This window comes from Sarcophilus harrisii, chromosome 2 (assembly GCF_902635505.1).
Source record: "Sarcophilus harrisii chromosome 2, mSarHar1.11, whole genome shotgun sequence".
NCBI lineage: Eukaryota > Metazoa > Chordata > Mammalia > Dasyuromorphia > Dasyuridae > Sarcophilus > Sarcophilus harrisii.
Genome location: NC_045427.1, coordinates 469,210,913 through 469,226,427, shown reverse-complemented (window position 1 = coordinate 469,226,427; position 15,515 = coordinate 469,210,913). Strand labels below are relative to the sequence as shown.

Genomic DNA, 15,515 nt, shown 5'->3' with positions numbered 1-15,515 from the left:
TTTAGGTTAGTTTTTTAATTAAGTCCTTGGGGATCATATATTTGGGGACTAGATCTATTGGGTCATATCGAAGTGAAAAGACTAGATGACTACAAAAGTGTGCCTTTAAAAAGTATCACAAGTATTTATTTCTTCATTCAGTAAAAAAAAAAAGTTCCTATTATGTACAAAATGCTATACTAGGTTTTTTAATTTTTTAAAATTACAGCTTTTTAATTTTCAAAACGTATTTATAGATAATTTTCCAAATTTTTTCTTCCCTTCCCCCCACCCTCTCCACTAGATGAGAAGTAATCCAACATGTTAAACATGCAATTCTTCTATACATATTTCCACAGTTATCATGGTTGTGCTAGGGTCTAGAGAAGATATATTTTGTTTTGCTAAAAAAAATGCTGCCTTCATTGGGGTTTATCAGATTATAGAAGATCAAAAATGACTGTAGAAAGCAACTATATAAATTTACTCAAGGGTTCCAAAGGAAAGTGTCAGATAAATTCTAAGGAGGATTATTATTGACCAGGGAAATTAGGGAAGTCTTCTTGAAGGAGGTGACATTTTTGTTCGATTTTTAATTAAAACTGTGATTATTAGGTAAAGATAGAGAAGGAGTATCTTTTAGGCAATGGAAATTGCTTGAACATAAAGATGGGTAAGTGTTGAGAGAACAATTTAGTTGGAAGATAATACATGTGGAAGGATGTAATAAAAGATCAACCTGGAAAAGTCAGAGTACCTTATTATGGCAGAAAAGATTGAATTTCACTTGAGGGAAAAATAGGAAGCTACTGAAGATTTCTGAGGGGAGGAATGTATCACAATGATGATTTATTTGTGTAGAGATTAGCTCTTTGTAAGTATTACAAATGTAAGATGGAAGATGACAATAAACATTCACTTAATATATCTATACTTTAATGAAATTTGTGTTTCTTTGATAGTGGGGAACATTCTGTTTTACTTGATGTTAATCTACATATTACTTAGAATATTACATTTTGATTTTTAAAGTTATGTGAGAGAACTTCAGAGGGTTGACCAATGGATCTCAGAAGGAATATTTTGTGAAAGTTACTGCCTGGAAAGCCTGGAAATAGGCTCCATTAAGATGGTTTGAAATTGACAGCTTACAGTTTTTCCATGTATTTCATTCAGAAAGCTCATAAATTTTACATCTACAAAAAATAGCAATGCCAGCCACCTCTTCATAAATCTAATTTGAAGCAACCTTTGGGTTAGCTTTTCATAAGAAGGGTTTCAGGAGAGTTAAAGAAGATTGGCAGGAAAGGGCTTAGTGTTATGGCCAAAAATATTTAAATAAATTTTACAGCGACTTAAAATTGAACTAAGTGCCTGAGAAGTGAATTTTTCATGTTTGTGGATATTAAAAGATAAATAATAAATTATGTGATGAATTATTGGATGTTAGGACATATTTCTTCACTAGGAGACATTGAAGTTAAGTTTGATATTTGTTATATAATGTATTCATAGATTTTAGTGTCCATCAGAAATTAAAAATACATAATGTAATTAAAATATTTTAAGTGTGATAGGTTTTTTTTTTCTTCCAAAGGATAAATTTTTCTCAGAGAAGGGATGCTTGATGTTTTGTTTTGTTTTTCAAGAAACAAATGTGGTAGAATTAATAGATAACATTTCAAAATGACAATTAAGTGAAATAAAATAAATGGCCACATGCACAGACATATTTACATAGCATATTGGCCTTACTAATTGGACTATAGCACTAAAATTCGTAGCTTAAGCAAAGATACAACTAAATAGGCCCCATTAAGTATAGGAAAGGATATTGACTGCAACAAGTTACTTTGTACAAACCATTTGAAGCATCTATTCTAAATTAAATATTTTACTAAAATAGACCAGAAACTAGACTTCTATTTAGAATGATTTATAACTGTTCCCGACTGATCACAGAGTGTTTCTAAATTAAAAGCCATTAATTATAGCCTTATATAGATACAAAAGATATGCAAGAAGTGCTTTGTAATTCAAGCCAGCACTTCAGGTGAGAGCTTTTTAAATTACTTGGACCATTGGAGCCACCTGCTTGACTAAATGGTGAGGGCCCCATGTTTCAGGACTCATCAGTGCATTGCAGTGTTAACATTGTTACTGATTTTTCTCATTTCTCCAGGGCAAATACTAATTAATGGATACAATTCACAGCTGATTAGCTGTAGTTTCTTCAGTAATTACATTCGCATACTAACTGTTCAGAAGAGGATTTCTAACCCAGTTCTTATTTCACTCTAAGCTTAATTTGTTTTTTGAATTGTTTGGGTCCTTAGGATAATAGCCATTTTATTTTCCTTTGTTGTTGTAGGTAGTATTAGATAATAAGTGAGTTTAATCTTTAAAATGCTCTTTGATAATGAGCTTTTTGCCTTAAATGGATTTCTAATTCACAGACAAAACCTACATTTAAATAACGTTAAAGTTGTGCTACAGGATGAGGAAAAGCTACTTACTATTGGAAACTGACTGACAACTTCACATATAATATACACTTGAAGTTGTTATTTTCATACATAGAAAAAGCTAAAGTTCAGAAAGAAGTAATTTTGTTTCACCAAGATTATCTATACATAAAATTTGATGACATGGAATCATGTATCCACAATTTTCCTAAAGCTATGTAAAATTTAAAAAGATATCTGTGATATTTTATCCATAAGAGAAATTATTTAAATCTTTTTTTAAACCTTAATAAGCATGTACTTCCATATTTACTTAATGATATTTATCCAAATGAATTTTGGGTACTCAATGCTCTATTAAAGTTATTATGATCTATTGTGCAAGGGTATATTTAGGAGTCTTTTTAAAGAATGGATTTTTGACTTTTTACACCATAACAACTTGTCTGGAACCATTAGAGTCTTTCATATAAATCCTACTTAGTTCTTGGATCAATGACACGATAAAGTGTATCATGTCAGTCTGGCTTTTGTGCTTAAATTCTATACATTTAAGACAGTCTAAGACATCCCCTTAATGTCTGTTAATATATTGAAAGTTGAGTTTTACTTTTAACAATTTTGGGTTTTTATATTACTTAGGTAAATTATAGTTTTTAGTTAAAAGTAAATACCATTTTTTAAAATAAGGAGGGATGCATATATTTCATTTTCTAAAGACCAAAGCTATTTTTGATTTTAAGATTATTAGAGTAAAGGCATTTTTAAAAAGCAATTAGTACCTTTTTCTCTATTTTGTTACTTAAGTATTTACCATATTGTTTAATATCAGAATAAGTAAAAATAACTAAATAAAACCTCATTCTCTCTTTAGGATTTGCAAACATTTCTACTCAAATTGCAAGTTTTATATTTTGAGAGCAGACATAGAAATAAAGAGCTGATGATTGAAATGCTGACTGTGGTCTTATTTAGGGTAGTCTGAATGAGCTGCTATGACAGTGAATAAAAAATTAATGCTGTGTTCACAGATTTCAGCTTGTTCTTTTAAACTCTTGCCCATAATGCTGTATTGAGGCGATTAAATATTAAAGTTTTCAACAGTTCTCATGGATATTGATATAGGTTTAAGTATTGCACTGGGATGTTTTCTGATTCTGTCAGGCTTATTATTTATTTCAATTCATGCCATACCTCATTCACTGGAAAATAGAATCTGAGTACTGGGAATGAAAATTTGATTTACTTTAATTCACATTTTTGCCCTTACACTGGTGACATCTGTTCCTAAAAAGTAAGCTGTGAAATCCCAATATATATATTAGACATGTGTCATGGTAGTGGACTTGGAATTTCTTTTCTTCTCACATTTGACAAATGCCATTTCAGTAAACAATGTACACTGGTGACCAATTAGCCAAATGCTTGTAATAGCTTCCATTCACTACTAGTCTCTGAGCAAGACTAAATGATTGTTGAATGCAATTCAGTCAGGTAAACTCCATATTTCAGTCTCTGTGGGAACTAGCCAAAAATTTAGTGTTTGAAATCTCATTAATATTTCACATTTGATCACCGTAAAGCACGATTTTATATAATAACATCCATGCATTTTCCAAAATAACACCTGAACTTCAGTAAATAACCATGACTCTTTAGTATATGGCATACTAATATGAGAAATCTATTTTTCTTTTAGTTTGGGAACAATAACAACTATATGAATATGGCTGAAGCAAATAATGCCTTCCTTGCTGCCAGTGAGGTAGGTCTTTAAAAAATGAATCTCTTTATACTTTGTTCTTTATTTATGTATTTTAATAGGCCTAACATAATGATGAGTATTAGATTTGGAATATGGGATGTGGAGCACAAAATTAGAATCATAATAAGAAATAAAATAACATGATTCATCTCCATTAGCTAGCCACAAATCTGTTGTCTCATCACATGCCAAAAAAGGGTTAAAAAAGTGAAAACCCTGAGTGATGAAAACAGCATAAACATAACAAATACAACTATCCTTAACAAATGTGCATCTTCAGAACCATATTAGAGTTTCATGGATTATGAGTTTTATCTGTACAAATAATTTAATTTTGATTGAAATGGCCTGAGAAACTATGGGGAAAAATCCCAACAGAGTAAGTTGGACTTATAGCTGCTTGTATGGTATGATATGGATAGGTGATAGAGTAAGCCCTGAGAAAGAAACCCAGTAGTACTAATGGTGATAATGTAAATAGACTTCAATTTAATAGGGGGATGTAGGTAGAATGAACTGTTATGTCCCTTTTAGCTCATGCATATGTGCACATGTACGAAAGCTTTTGTGTATGTGTATAGAGCCACACTCTAGGAAAGCTTTATTTTAGCCATTCTAAAAGTACTTGTTCCCTTGAAATGGGTGTGAATACAAAAAAAGTAAAGGTTAAAATGTGGTGGAGTTTTAATTTTAAAACAGGGCAAAATGAAAGTTAAATGGTGCCAAATGGAATGTTTCCTCTTGTGATTTGTGTAATAGAAAGTTTTCATCTTCCAAATATATTCAGAGATAGGAGACTGAAGGAGCTTGACCCTGGAGATTGAAAGTACTAATGGTTTCATAAATGATCTTGGTATAGTGAAGTGAATGATATAGAAGAAATTAACTTGGAGAATATGTTATAATAAATTTGAAATAGAATTAAGAGCCACTGTAAATTAATCATTTTTCACAGTGACCATCATCTCCATACCCAAGAAAACTGCTTAGATAAGGGAATATTATTTGGCATGAGCTTCACTGTTATTTGTAATAATGAACACCAACCCCATCTGTAAGGACAACATGATGTTTCATTCTGTAGAATTTTTTTCCCTACATTTGAATCAAACATTGATGAAAGCTCTGTTGCCAGCAGCTGTTCAGAGACAATTTAATTCCAGCTGTGATAATTCACCGTGTCAGACATTGGCTGTTATATGTTGATACAACAGTTCTCCAGATTTGCATTTTTATCAAAAGGAACAAATGTTTTGAACATTTCAGTACAGATGGCATTTAACCATGTACCTACTACTCTAACATGTACATGATAAATCCTGAAAAGTTAATAAGTTTTTAAAAAAGTGACATCAACCCTCTCCAGCATAATATGAAGAGGGTTACTGTAGTCTTTTATTTAGTACCAAAGGACGTTTTGCTAATGATATGCCTAGTTATAAATTTTTTTTTTAAATTTCACTTAATCCAGTGATTTATAATATTCATTTTTCTAAAGTTAAATATAATCTAACTTTTGGCTCTAAATGTCAGTGTAATTAGTATTTTCCAAATTCTAAATTATAATTTGTAATGTTTTTCATATGTCAAATATTTTGTTCTATTTTTATTAGGTTATTAAAATAAATTATATATTTTTAAAAAGCAGCATAATTTTAGCAGCATAACTTTAGAACACACTATTGTATTAGCTATTATATCTGTATCAGATTTCTTTTTTTAAAAAAGAAAGATATAGACCATTATGACTACCTCACAATAAATTTTGTTGAAAAAAATCAAACAAATCAAGAGATGGCCTTCAATAGTGGTCTTACTGCTCATCATTTATTGGGCAAAAAAAGCAGAATGATGCAACTAAATGTTAATGCACTGCATTATATAGTGTGTGCCTAATTTTGCAATTACTACATTAAAAGTATATTATTTGGTTTTAGCATTTTAATGAGTAGCCAGCTAATTCTTTAAGACTTTAGGTTTGGATGTTCTAAAATGTAAATTGTAGTCCTTGAAACCAATTTCATTCTGATAGAAAATAACATTATAGATTACAGCACTATAGGCATTAGAATACCTTGTAGTTTGAATCTCACACATTTGTTTTATGTTTTGTGCCTATGTCATGATTATCCTGACCATTTTTAAAGCATCTTAAATATTTATTGAAATAATATTTCAAGTGTTAATTACAGTGGTAATGAAAACAGCCAAATGCCACATATCAAGAATGAGTGTTTATCCGTATTGTTAATGTGATATGTTAGATTTCATTAAGCAGTAATGGGGTAGCAAATGAGTCACAAATTACAGTTGCATCTGTTACTAGACCACATTAGTGCCAAAATAACTGCAAATGCAGCCATAGGGTTATGTTCATTAGCCAACTACTTTTGTGGCCAATCCATCCTTTTGTGTTTGTGAACTCAGGGTACCACAGTGAGAAAATTTACATCCTTGTTTGTTTGTTAGAATGAGGAAGAAAGAAAAACAAATCTTTAATATTGCTCCAGATTTCAGATGTAGAATTAAGCTCCATTGTTTTGTATCTATGGAGTCTTAAAGAGTGTCAGATTGCCCTATTGCAGGCTCTACTAGTTTGGGACCTCATCATTTCTAGTGTGAGACCAGTAATGACAGCTGACAGGTTCTATATGAAAGAAAAGGGTTTTTCCCCTTCTGTTTGTTTCGATATTCTCTCAAGTGGTTATTAATTTATATCACCATTAACAGTTTGAAGGATGACAATTTTCAACAACTAATGAGATCTTTTACTTTTCACAACAGATTTAAATTAACTTTCATGGACTTACTCTTTCAGTTAATGTAAATGAGGAAAAAATAACCGATTTTTAGTTAGTACTAGGCACTAACCATAAAAAAAATTGACCTCCAGGTTCTTTTTTTTTAAGTTCCACTTAAGAATTTATGACTAATCCAGCTTACCAAGGCTGTCTTGATATATATCACATGGGCTCTAATTTTATATTTTTAAAAGAGGAAAATAATATTTCTTCAAATGCTGAAAAATTTATATAAATAAAATTCCATGGTGCAAAATAACTGAACAATATTAGTATAGTTAGAATATTTTGAAGAAATTGGAGATAATTAGTAGATATCATTATGATTAAAAACCTATTGATTAATATGTATGTATGTTTGTATGGTGCTTTACTGTTCAAGGATATCATAAGACTCACCAAAAGCCCATGGTAATCTTTGTGTAAAACTGTTTGCTACAAACAATGACTGCTTCCATTATACTTAGAGATATATAAAAAAAATAATAATATCACTTAGCTTATAAGTTGTTCCAGGAAGTAAAGATGTATAATGTTCAATGCTAGATTAATGTTGTGTGTGCACTACAAAATTGTCAGTATTTTATGAAGCATGAGAATAATGTCAGCTGTTTGTGCTGTTTCACTAACATATCAATAAAGTGGCAATTTGTTATATAGCCAAATCTAATGTAGCTGATGTTCCAACTAACAACAAAGACAGATGTTGCTAATTAAGTACGCATTAAAAAACTGTTAATACTGATACTCCATTAAAACCATATGATAATGAGACTTAAATCTTTAATCAGAATGATCAGCAAAACTTTATGTATGTAAATTTGTGCTTAAGATGTTTTCATTTGAGAAACAAATATTTAGCCAAGATTTGAATATGTTCCAGTTCAAAATTATTTCTCTGTCCAGAAGATACATAAATAGACTATTATAATATAAAAGATTTTGATTTCCTTTTAGCAGACATTCCATACTCCAAGCCTCGGGGATGAAGAGTTTGAAATCCCACCAATCACTCCGCCTCCAGAGTCAGACCCTACCTTGGGAATGTCAGATGTACTGTTACCCTTTCAAGGCCTCAGTGATCCACTACCTGCACAAGGAAATGAATTTACACCTCAGTTTCCTCCTCAAAGCTTGGATCTTCCTTCTATTACAATATCAAGAAATCTCGTGGAACAGGATGGTGTAATCCATGGCAGTGGATTGCATATGGTAGGCTTGTATTTTGAAAAATATAATAGATGTTAATGTAACAAATTTCTTATAGTGATTGTAAAGCTATTATATGCTATTTTACATTTTCCAGTTGTCTAGAGATTTGACTAGTAGCATTACTTGAACTTTAACTCTAGATTTACTCGTGGTTTCATGCTTAACTGTATGTAAATAGGCTGAAAAGCTTATAAAATTTTCATAATGAACATGCCTTTTGGGGACAAATATGGTCATGTATTTATTGGAATCTATTGGAATCTTTAAGAAACAATGTAGATATGGTGGTAAGAAGACTAATGAATTGGCAAGCTTGGGTTTTACTACTTGTAGTTCCATTTTCTTACTTGCTGTGATCATGTGATCTTGGGGATGACATTTAATTTCTCTGAATCTGTTTCCTCCTCTGTAAAGTTGGGTTAAACATACTTGCTTACAGAGATTAATATGAGGATTAAATGAAATAACATATTTGGAAGCTCTTGGAAAGTTATATATGTTCCATTCTACACATTAGTGGTGGTGTTGGAGTAGGGTGAAGGAGAAAAGGGAGAGGTAATCCCTGTCTTTTGTTTGATATGTAACTCTGTTTGAACAGGTATTTGCTACTCAAATAGCTATAGGAAGTAGAGAGACTAAGTTTGCTGGCTCATTTTTCTATGTGAGTCATTTTATATTCTGGTATTTTGAGAAGCAGGCTTGCCCTTCCTCAAATGGCAATTAGAACTGTGATAAAGGAAAGAAGTGAAAGAGGAAAAGTAATTGCAAACAAGCAGCTGAGGAAAATGCATTGCCTGTTACTGAGTGAAATTTACCTTATTGTGTTAGGTCTTATAGAAATTGTATGAGATACTAGAGAACTATCTTATTAAGTAATGGAGTGATTTTTGGATATGTTTTTGTTGGTATGCAGTTATTAAAGATCACCAGAATCTGTCTATTCATTCATTAAAGTCTTTAGTTTGAATACTTCCATTTCCCTCTGCGCTAGAATTGTGTGTTATGCATATATATAAAGCATAGTAGTAAGTAGAATTTGAAAAATAATCTGAATTAAGTGTTTTTTTTCTTTTGGTAAAATGAAGCAAATATTTTAATTTAACAGCAACAACAAAAGATTCTATTGTTTTTTTCCAAAATTTTTTTTTTAAACATCAGGACTATGGCAGTGATGCTTATTAGCTTCACTGGCTAACTCTATGGCTAAATCTAGGTGATTACAAAATTTGTAGTGGATTATTCATGTGTACAGATTCAGTGTGCTTTCTGAAATATTCTTGTTTTCCCCAGAAGAATTGCTGTATCATCATTTCTTTTGAATTATGATATTTGTAGGCTTACGTTGAACAGGATAAGGGGGGTCAGGAAGATAGAATGTGGCTGATAATTGTTAAAGTAGTCAAAAAAAATTCCTTATGACCACAAATAATTTTGTACTTTGGATTACTTACATTTTGTTCTCTGACAATGAAGTTGAAATTTTTGTCCTTCCTTTCTCATCAACTAGGCCTACAATGTTGTTCTTATGGAATAACAAAAATAAAAAGGGTATTTAGTCACCAAGGGACTAAGTTGACCATAGTTCACCCGTTATTCAAATATACACAGAATTTTTCATTTAAATTATGGAAACAGTTAAGGCATTATATGTCACTTATGATAAAAATGTGTACTTTATTAAACTGGTAAATATTTATTAATAATATAAGAATCTGTCTTTAAATTAAACATCTGATGAATTACCTTGCCTTAGAGCTATAAAACCTTTATTACTGCTATAAAAAAGTGTAAAGGAGGCATTTTGACTATGAAATTTCATTTCATGGTCAATTGAATTTACTATATTGGAAAGAACTAAAGATGGGGCCATAAAATAATTATGATATTCATATACACTTAAAGAACAATGCTTTCATGTACTGGTATTGGAATAGTACTCAATTTTCAATGCTTCATTGGCAACATATTGCTAATCATGAAAGCACTTGAACTATTTCATTATTTTTTAAAAGTATAGGTATTTTAGCTAAGTACAGACTATTGTGGCAGTATCAGTATGGACCACATCAAATTTATTGGTCATTTTGAAGCTTTGCTGAACCAGAATGATATTTATTTTAGCTTGAAACAAACTAATCTTGTTGAAAAGTCTAGTAGAATTTCACCTTGAAGAAATGTCATGGGATTTTAAATCACAAATGTTGGAAAAAATAAAATGTACTTGGACAGAATTATGATGAATTCAGTGTGTCGTTGGCTTTGTTCTATGTACTACCTGACATGTTCACCTATAAACTTGAATGCAGAATCGCCAGAGGCATGGTTAAAAATAGGTTATGTCAAGGTTCTTCTATATCTCCCTTAGGGTACCGAGTTGGCTAGCTACATCATAATACTCCATAGCAGCCTGCTTGTGTATTTCCCCTAGGAAAGCCACCAGTAAAATAATAAATAATGCCTTACATCATGCACTTGATTTCTGAACATGTGTTTGGATATTCCATACCAGATTTGAGCAATCACTTTATTATCTAAATGAATATGGTTGTCTATTAATATAATACTATGATGAATTTATTCTCTTGTGGGAAGAAAACAGGCTTATTTATATTGTATTAAACCAGCTTCCCCCTGTTTCATTGTTTTTTCTTTAAAATAAGTGACAGTTTTTCACATTACTTATTAGCTTCATGATTATTAACAACAAACATGATTAATGTATGCTGTTATATATTTTAAAGTAGAAATAAGACACTCTCCTCCCTAAAAAGGAAAAGACAAAGAACTCAATATTTAGCATTCACATTGCAAAGTATGCAAGTGCTATTCAAATAGTAAATAACTGAGAAATCGAATGCTAATGTTTGATATAACTTTAAAGAATAATTTTTATTTGTATAATGCAGATATTTTTGTTTTAAAATAAAAATTTTGGAATCAAAACGATAGTAATATTTTGCTTTAAAAAATTTTTGCCTCTGGCCATTATTGTCAGTTTAGATAATAATCTGAAAAATATTTAATCTATATAATATTTCAGTTCTATAAAACTAACTTGTACTCAGAGGAATCTCTCTCTGTCTCTCTTCTCTCTTCTCTCTTCTCTCTCTCTCTCTCTCTCTCTTTTTTACACCTCTCTATAATCTGCCCAGCCTGCTGAGTAGCATTGACATCAGTAGTACATCAATTTCAGAAAGTGGATTATTTTTACTAGACAGCTATTGTGACATATTGGGTCAGTCATAAATGAAAGATATTCATGCAAGCATGCAATACTTGTAATGAAGTCTCACTCTGACCTTCTGTATGATTGATTCTGTAATTTAGTTTTCTCAGGCAGTGCCTGAAATGAAATGAAATCATGTTGAACAAGTTTTGAATACCCACAGTGCACCAGGAGAAGAAAAATCTGCAGCCCCAGAGGCTTGAGAGAGAGCAGCTGAACGATTTATCTCCATGCTATTATAGCCTTTGCCAGCATTCAACATTTCTTTTTTTTTCTTATTTGGCTTAAGTACTTAATTCTGCAGGTAGCTGTAAATGGGAAAATAAAATGCTGTTCAGATTTAAAATGACAGGACAGGAGTATGTGCAGGGGACTGATAAAATATCTTGAATAGAACTGACCTTTCATGTAGCTGAAAGTTACTGGGGGATTCATCCTCATAATTACCATATAGATTATTTTTATTTCTTTCCTGCAATGAAACATTTCAGAGAGCAGTAGTGCTGATTGAATGAAAATTGAACTTGTTAACATTCTTTTCAGCTTAGCCTGTTGTACATAACAGAAGGTTAGCTTTGATGAATTTCAAAATTCTCTTTGATATCTAAGAAACAGACAGTAAAATAATTGTCTCTAGTCTGATATTTTGTATCCCCTCAAAAAGAGAATTTATAAAACACACTGATTATACATATACATATAATATATGAAATTTATGTATCTCTTTATACACATACTTATAGAGTTATGTTTGAGTACTGACATTTTCTAGTTTGACTTTATTTGAGATTTAATTGTGATAGCACACATATTTTACTAAATTTAGATTTGGATTCCGTCAAGAGTATATATTATATTCACATACATATATGTATATATATATATATATATATGTACATACATGTACTTTATATTTATGTGTATATCTGTATGTGTATAAACATATACAGTGAGAGCCAAAAAAGAGCAAAAGAAGAAAAAATATAATTCAATATAGTTGTTTGTATATAAAAAATAGAGACAGAATTTAAATTGATTCTAGTCTTAGTTTTGAATAGTTGCTTAATCCTTTTGACAATATCGCAGTACAAAAGAATATTGTAAGCATTTAAACATATTTGTGTTTATATTATAATGTTCCTCTCAAGTCATATTCCATATAATTAGTTCACTTTTGATTAGCTAAATTGATAAGATAAATTTAAATACATTTGGGTATATATATTTGTATTCATATTATGTATGCATATTATATACACACATGTGCTAGTACATATGTCTATTATATATATGGAGAGACTGAGGGAGGTTTCCTTAAGCGTTTTTCACATTTCAGATTGCATACCTTTAAATTAAAGTTTAATTTTCCCTTATAAAGGAACTTTTATGCCATTTAATACTGTTTATGATCTTATATTAAGAAGACAAATAGCAGATTTTCAATTAATACTGTGTTATAGCAATGTTGCTTAATGTGTTACAGATAAAACAGTTATTTCATGGATCATTAATGTGTTTAATGCTTGGAACATTCTATTAAAACAAGCTCTTATTATTGTTATGAACATGTTTATTGCCATTGTCAATAGGGGAAGTGGACTAAATTCTGCAAAGCACTAAAAATTTATTCATTAGAGGGTTCACATAAATGGATTTTTATTGCAATAGATCTCTCCCCTCTCTCTCTCTCTCTCTCTCTCTCTCTCTCTCTCTCTCTCTCTCTCTCTCTGTCTCTCTCTTTTTCTCTCTCTCTCCCTTCCCTTCCCTTCTCTTCCCTTTTTCATTTTTCATTCCATCATCTATTTATTTAAAGTTTGTGATACAAAATAAAAAATATATTAATGGCTTTAAGAATTAGAGAACATAGATAATATCTGCAATGTTTTCATTTTAGTGATAAAATCTACCTCACATGGCTTACATGTAATATAAAGTATGTAAAGAATCAAATTTTTGTCTCCTATAAGGTTTATGGAAAGAAGCAAATACTAGTTAGGTATTTTGCAATTATATGCAAAATGATAGGTCTCCAAATGTATTTAAGGTTTTAATAGCTTAAGCAACATAGTAGTATACTACAGGGAGAATCTTTATTTTGTTCTGCATTATTTACTTTTGGCCCTTAAAACATGAATGATTGTTCATGGATACCATGAAGAAGTTGAATTAAGTTATGTCTTTATGCTCCAAATTTTATGATAGCTATGAAATACTTTGACTTTTAAAAGGAAGTATAGCTCAACTCTTAATTTTCCCAGTCAAATATTGTGATATGTAGGCAAGTCTTTATAAGTAATATTGAAACCCTTTTTTTATTTACTTGATGTTGGGTCTTGTTTAGTGATTTCAACTCTGTAGGAGACAGAGTTCTGAAACTCTTCGCTGAAACTCATAAATCAATGAGCAATGCATTTTAAAGCACTTATTATATGCTGGGCAGCATTGGGGAAACAGAGACAAAATATGAGACAATCCCTGTCCTCAAGGAGCTCACATTCTATTAGCAAGAAGTCAACTCATCACTAATGTTTAATCTCAGAAAATAGTATAATCTTCCCTGGGCACTGAGAAGTTAAGGGATTTGCCTATAGTCATATATAAAGCCATGTTTTGTAGCTCAAGGACCAGACTTCTCTGTGCTACCCACAATACTTATTTTATTTGATAGGTGATTTATAAAATAACTTATTTCATTGTTTTGGTTTTGGTTTTTGGTATCTAAAATTTCTTTTACTTTCCACCTAATAAAATTCCTAGATCTCTTTAAAACATAAGAGCCAGCTCATCCCCTGCATAAGAGGTCTTTCCTGATTCTGACTATGATGACCTTCCTCCTTTCAATTCCCAACTTGTTCTTGCCCTTCTTCCTTTCCATTGCTCTCTTTTCCTCTTCCTTCTATCTCCTCCTCTTCCCCTTCTGTCTAATTTCATTTCATTATTTCTCATGTAGAATGCAAGCTCCTTAAGGACAGTCATGCTTTATTTTTGGTTTAGAATTTATTCCAAATTCTAGCACTAAACTATCTACTTAGCAGATGCTTGATAGCTGATTACTTGAATTATTAACTAGCCACATAAACCTAAGCTGATACTTAAACTATTTTTTTTAAAAAAATCTGTGCTGTAATGTTAAGAAATTTTTTTTTTCTAAAACCAGTTAAAGCCATCAAATTGATTAGAAACTTAAAATGAATGTGATAGAACTAGATTTTAGCTAAAAACTGTAGAGAAAATACTCTGTAGAGAAAAATGAATTCTGAAATTGTTTGGAAAAGTAGTTGCCCACCAATTGATGTCTTGTGTCATGCTAGAAGTGAGTGCATGAAAGAATAAATGCAACTTTAGTAGTAGTTATAGATATCTAACTTACTGATTCCATTTGCATTCTACCCTATGAGATTTTAACAATGTAAAATAAGGGAGGAAATAATGAAATTAAGAAAGGGGAAATGTTAAAAATTAAATATTAAGAAAATGCTTTGATACTAGTCAAGATTGTAGAATGGCTGCATTGTATAAAAGATGACTATTTGGGACATATTTTTAATAGTGTAAATCATAAACTGACATAATAATGATTTAAAATGGTATGTGAGTCTGATTTTATAAGTTGCTGCTAGACAAGTAAAGGGCCAAATTTTTAATATGTATTTTTCATTGTTAAGAAAAGAGTTTATTTTCATCAGGAGAAGTAACTGTCCCAGAAAACTTGTATAGATGTGATTTACATATAATCTGTTCTAATTCAATTGATTTTGGGTATGTGCATATTTTGTGGGATATAAGATATATTTTATATAACATGTATATGCTATTACTACAGAGAATGGTAGCTTATTTTATATAAGATTTGAGTCACTGAAATACTTAATGATTTATAAAAGACATATTTTACTATTCTTGTCAGGTTATCTGAACTCTTAAGTTGAATATAAAACTATTGGCTTGCATTTTGCATATATAATCACTTTCGCATACTTACATTTTGGAATTCATTTTTAAAGGATGGGGACCTGTGATTTTATTAGTATAGACAACTCCAAGAGGAGGAAATTGCTTCCACATGC

The 15,515-nt window shown here is 30.8% G+C and overlaps 1 protein-coding gene and 1 long non-coding RNA gene across 3 annotated transcripts in view; one reads left to right on the top strand and one right to left on the bottom strand.

Annotated features, from left to right (window-relative positions):
• The window catches only part of LOC116421762, a 39,634-nt gene extending 28,206 nt beyond the window's left edge, over positions 1 to 11,428 (bottom strand). Inside the window, exons 1-2 of the long non-coding RNA XR_004232276.1 lie at positions 11,278 to 11,428; positions 9,674 to 9,744 (exon numbers count right to left, since the gene is read on the bottom strand). This is a non-coding gene — a long non-coding RNA (uncharacterized LOC116421762). The remainder of the gene's footprint in view (positions 1 to 9,673; positions 9,745 to 11,277) is intronic.
• Positions 1 to 15,515, top strand: part of TOX3 (TOX high mobility group box family member 3) — a 123,475-nt gene that overhangs the window by 77,442 nt on the left and 30,518 nt on the right. The window contains exons 2-3 of one of the 2 annotated variants that reach the window (XM_031954489.1): positions 4,144 to 4,209; positions 7,971 to 8,222. In XM_031954489.1, the coding sequence (XP_031810349.1) occupies positions 4,144 to 4,209; positions 7,971 to 8,222 (318 nt within the window). Of the gene's footprint in view, positions 1 to 4,143; positions 4,210 to 7,967; positions 8,223 to 15,515 lie in introns of both variants that reach the window. The other variant, XM_003757243.2, reaches the window with a different exon arrangement.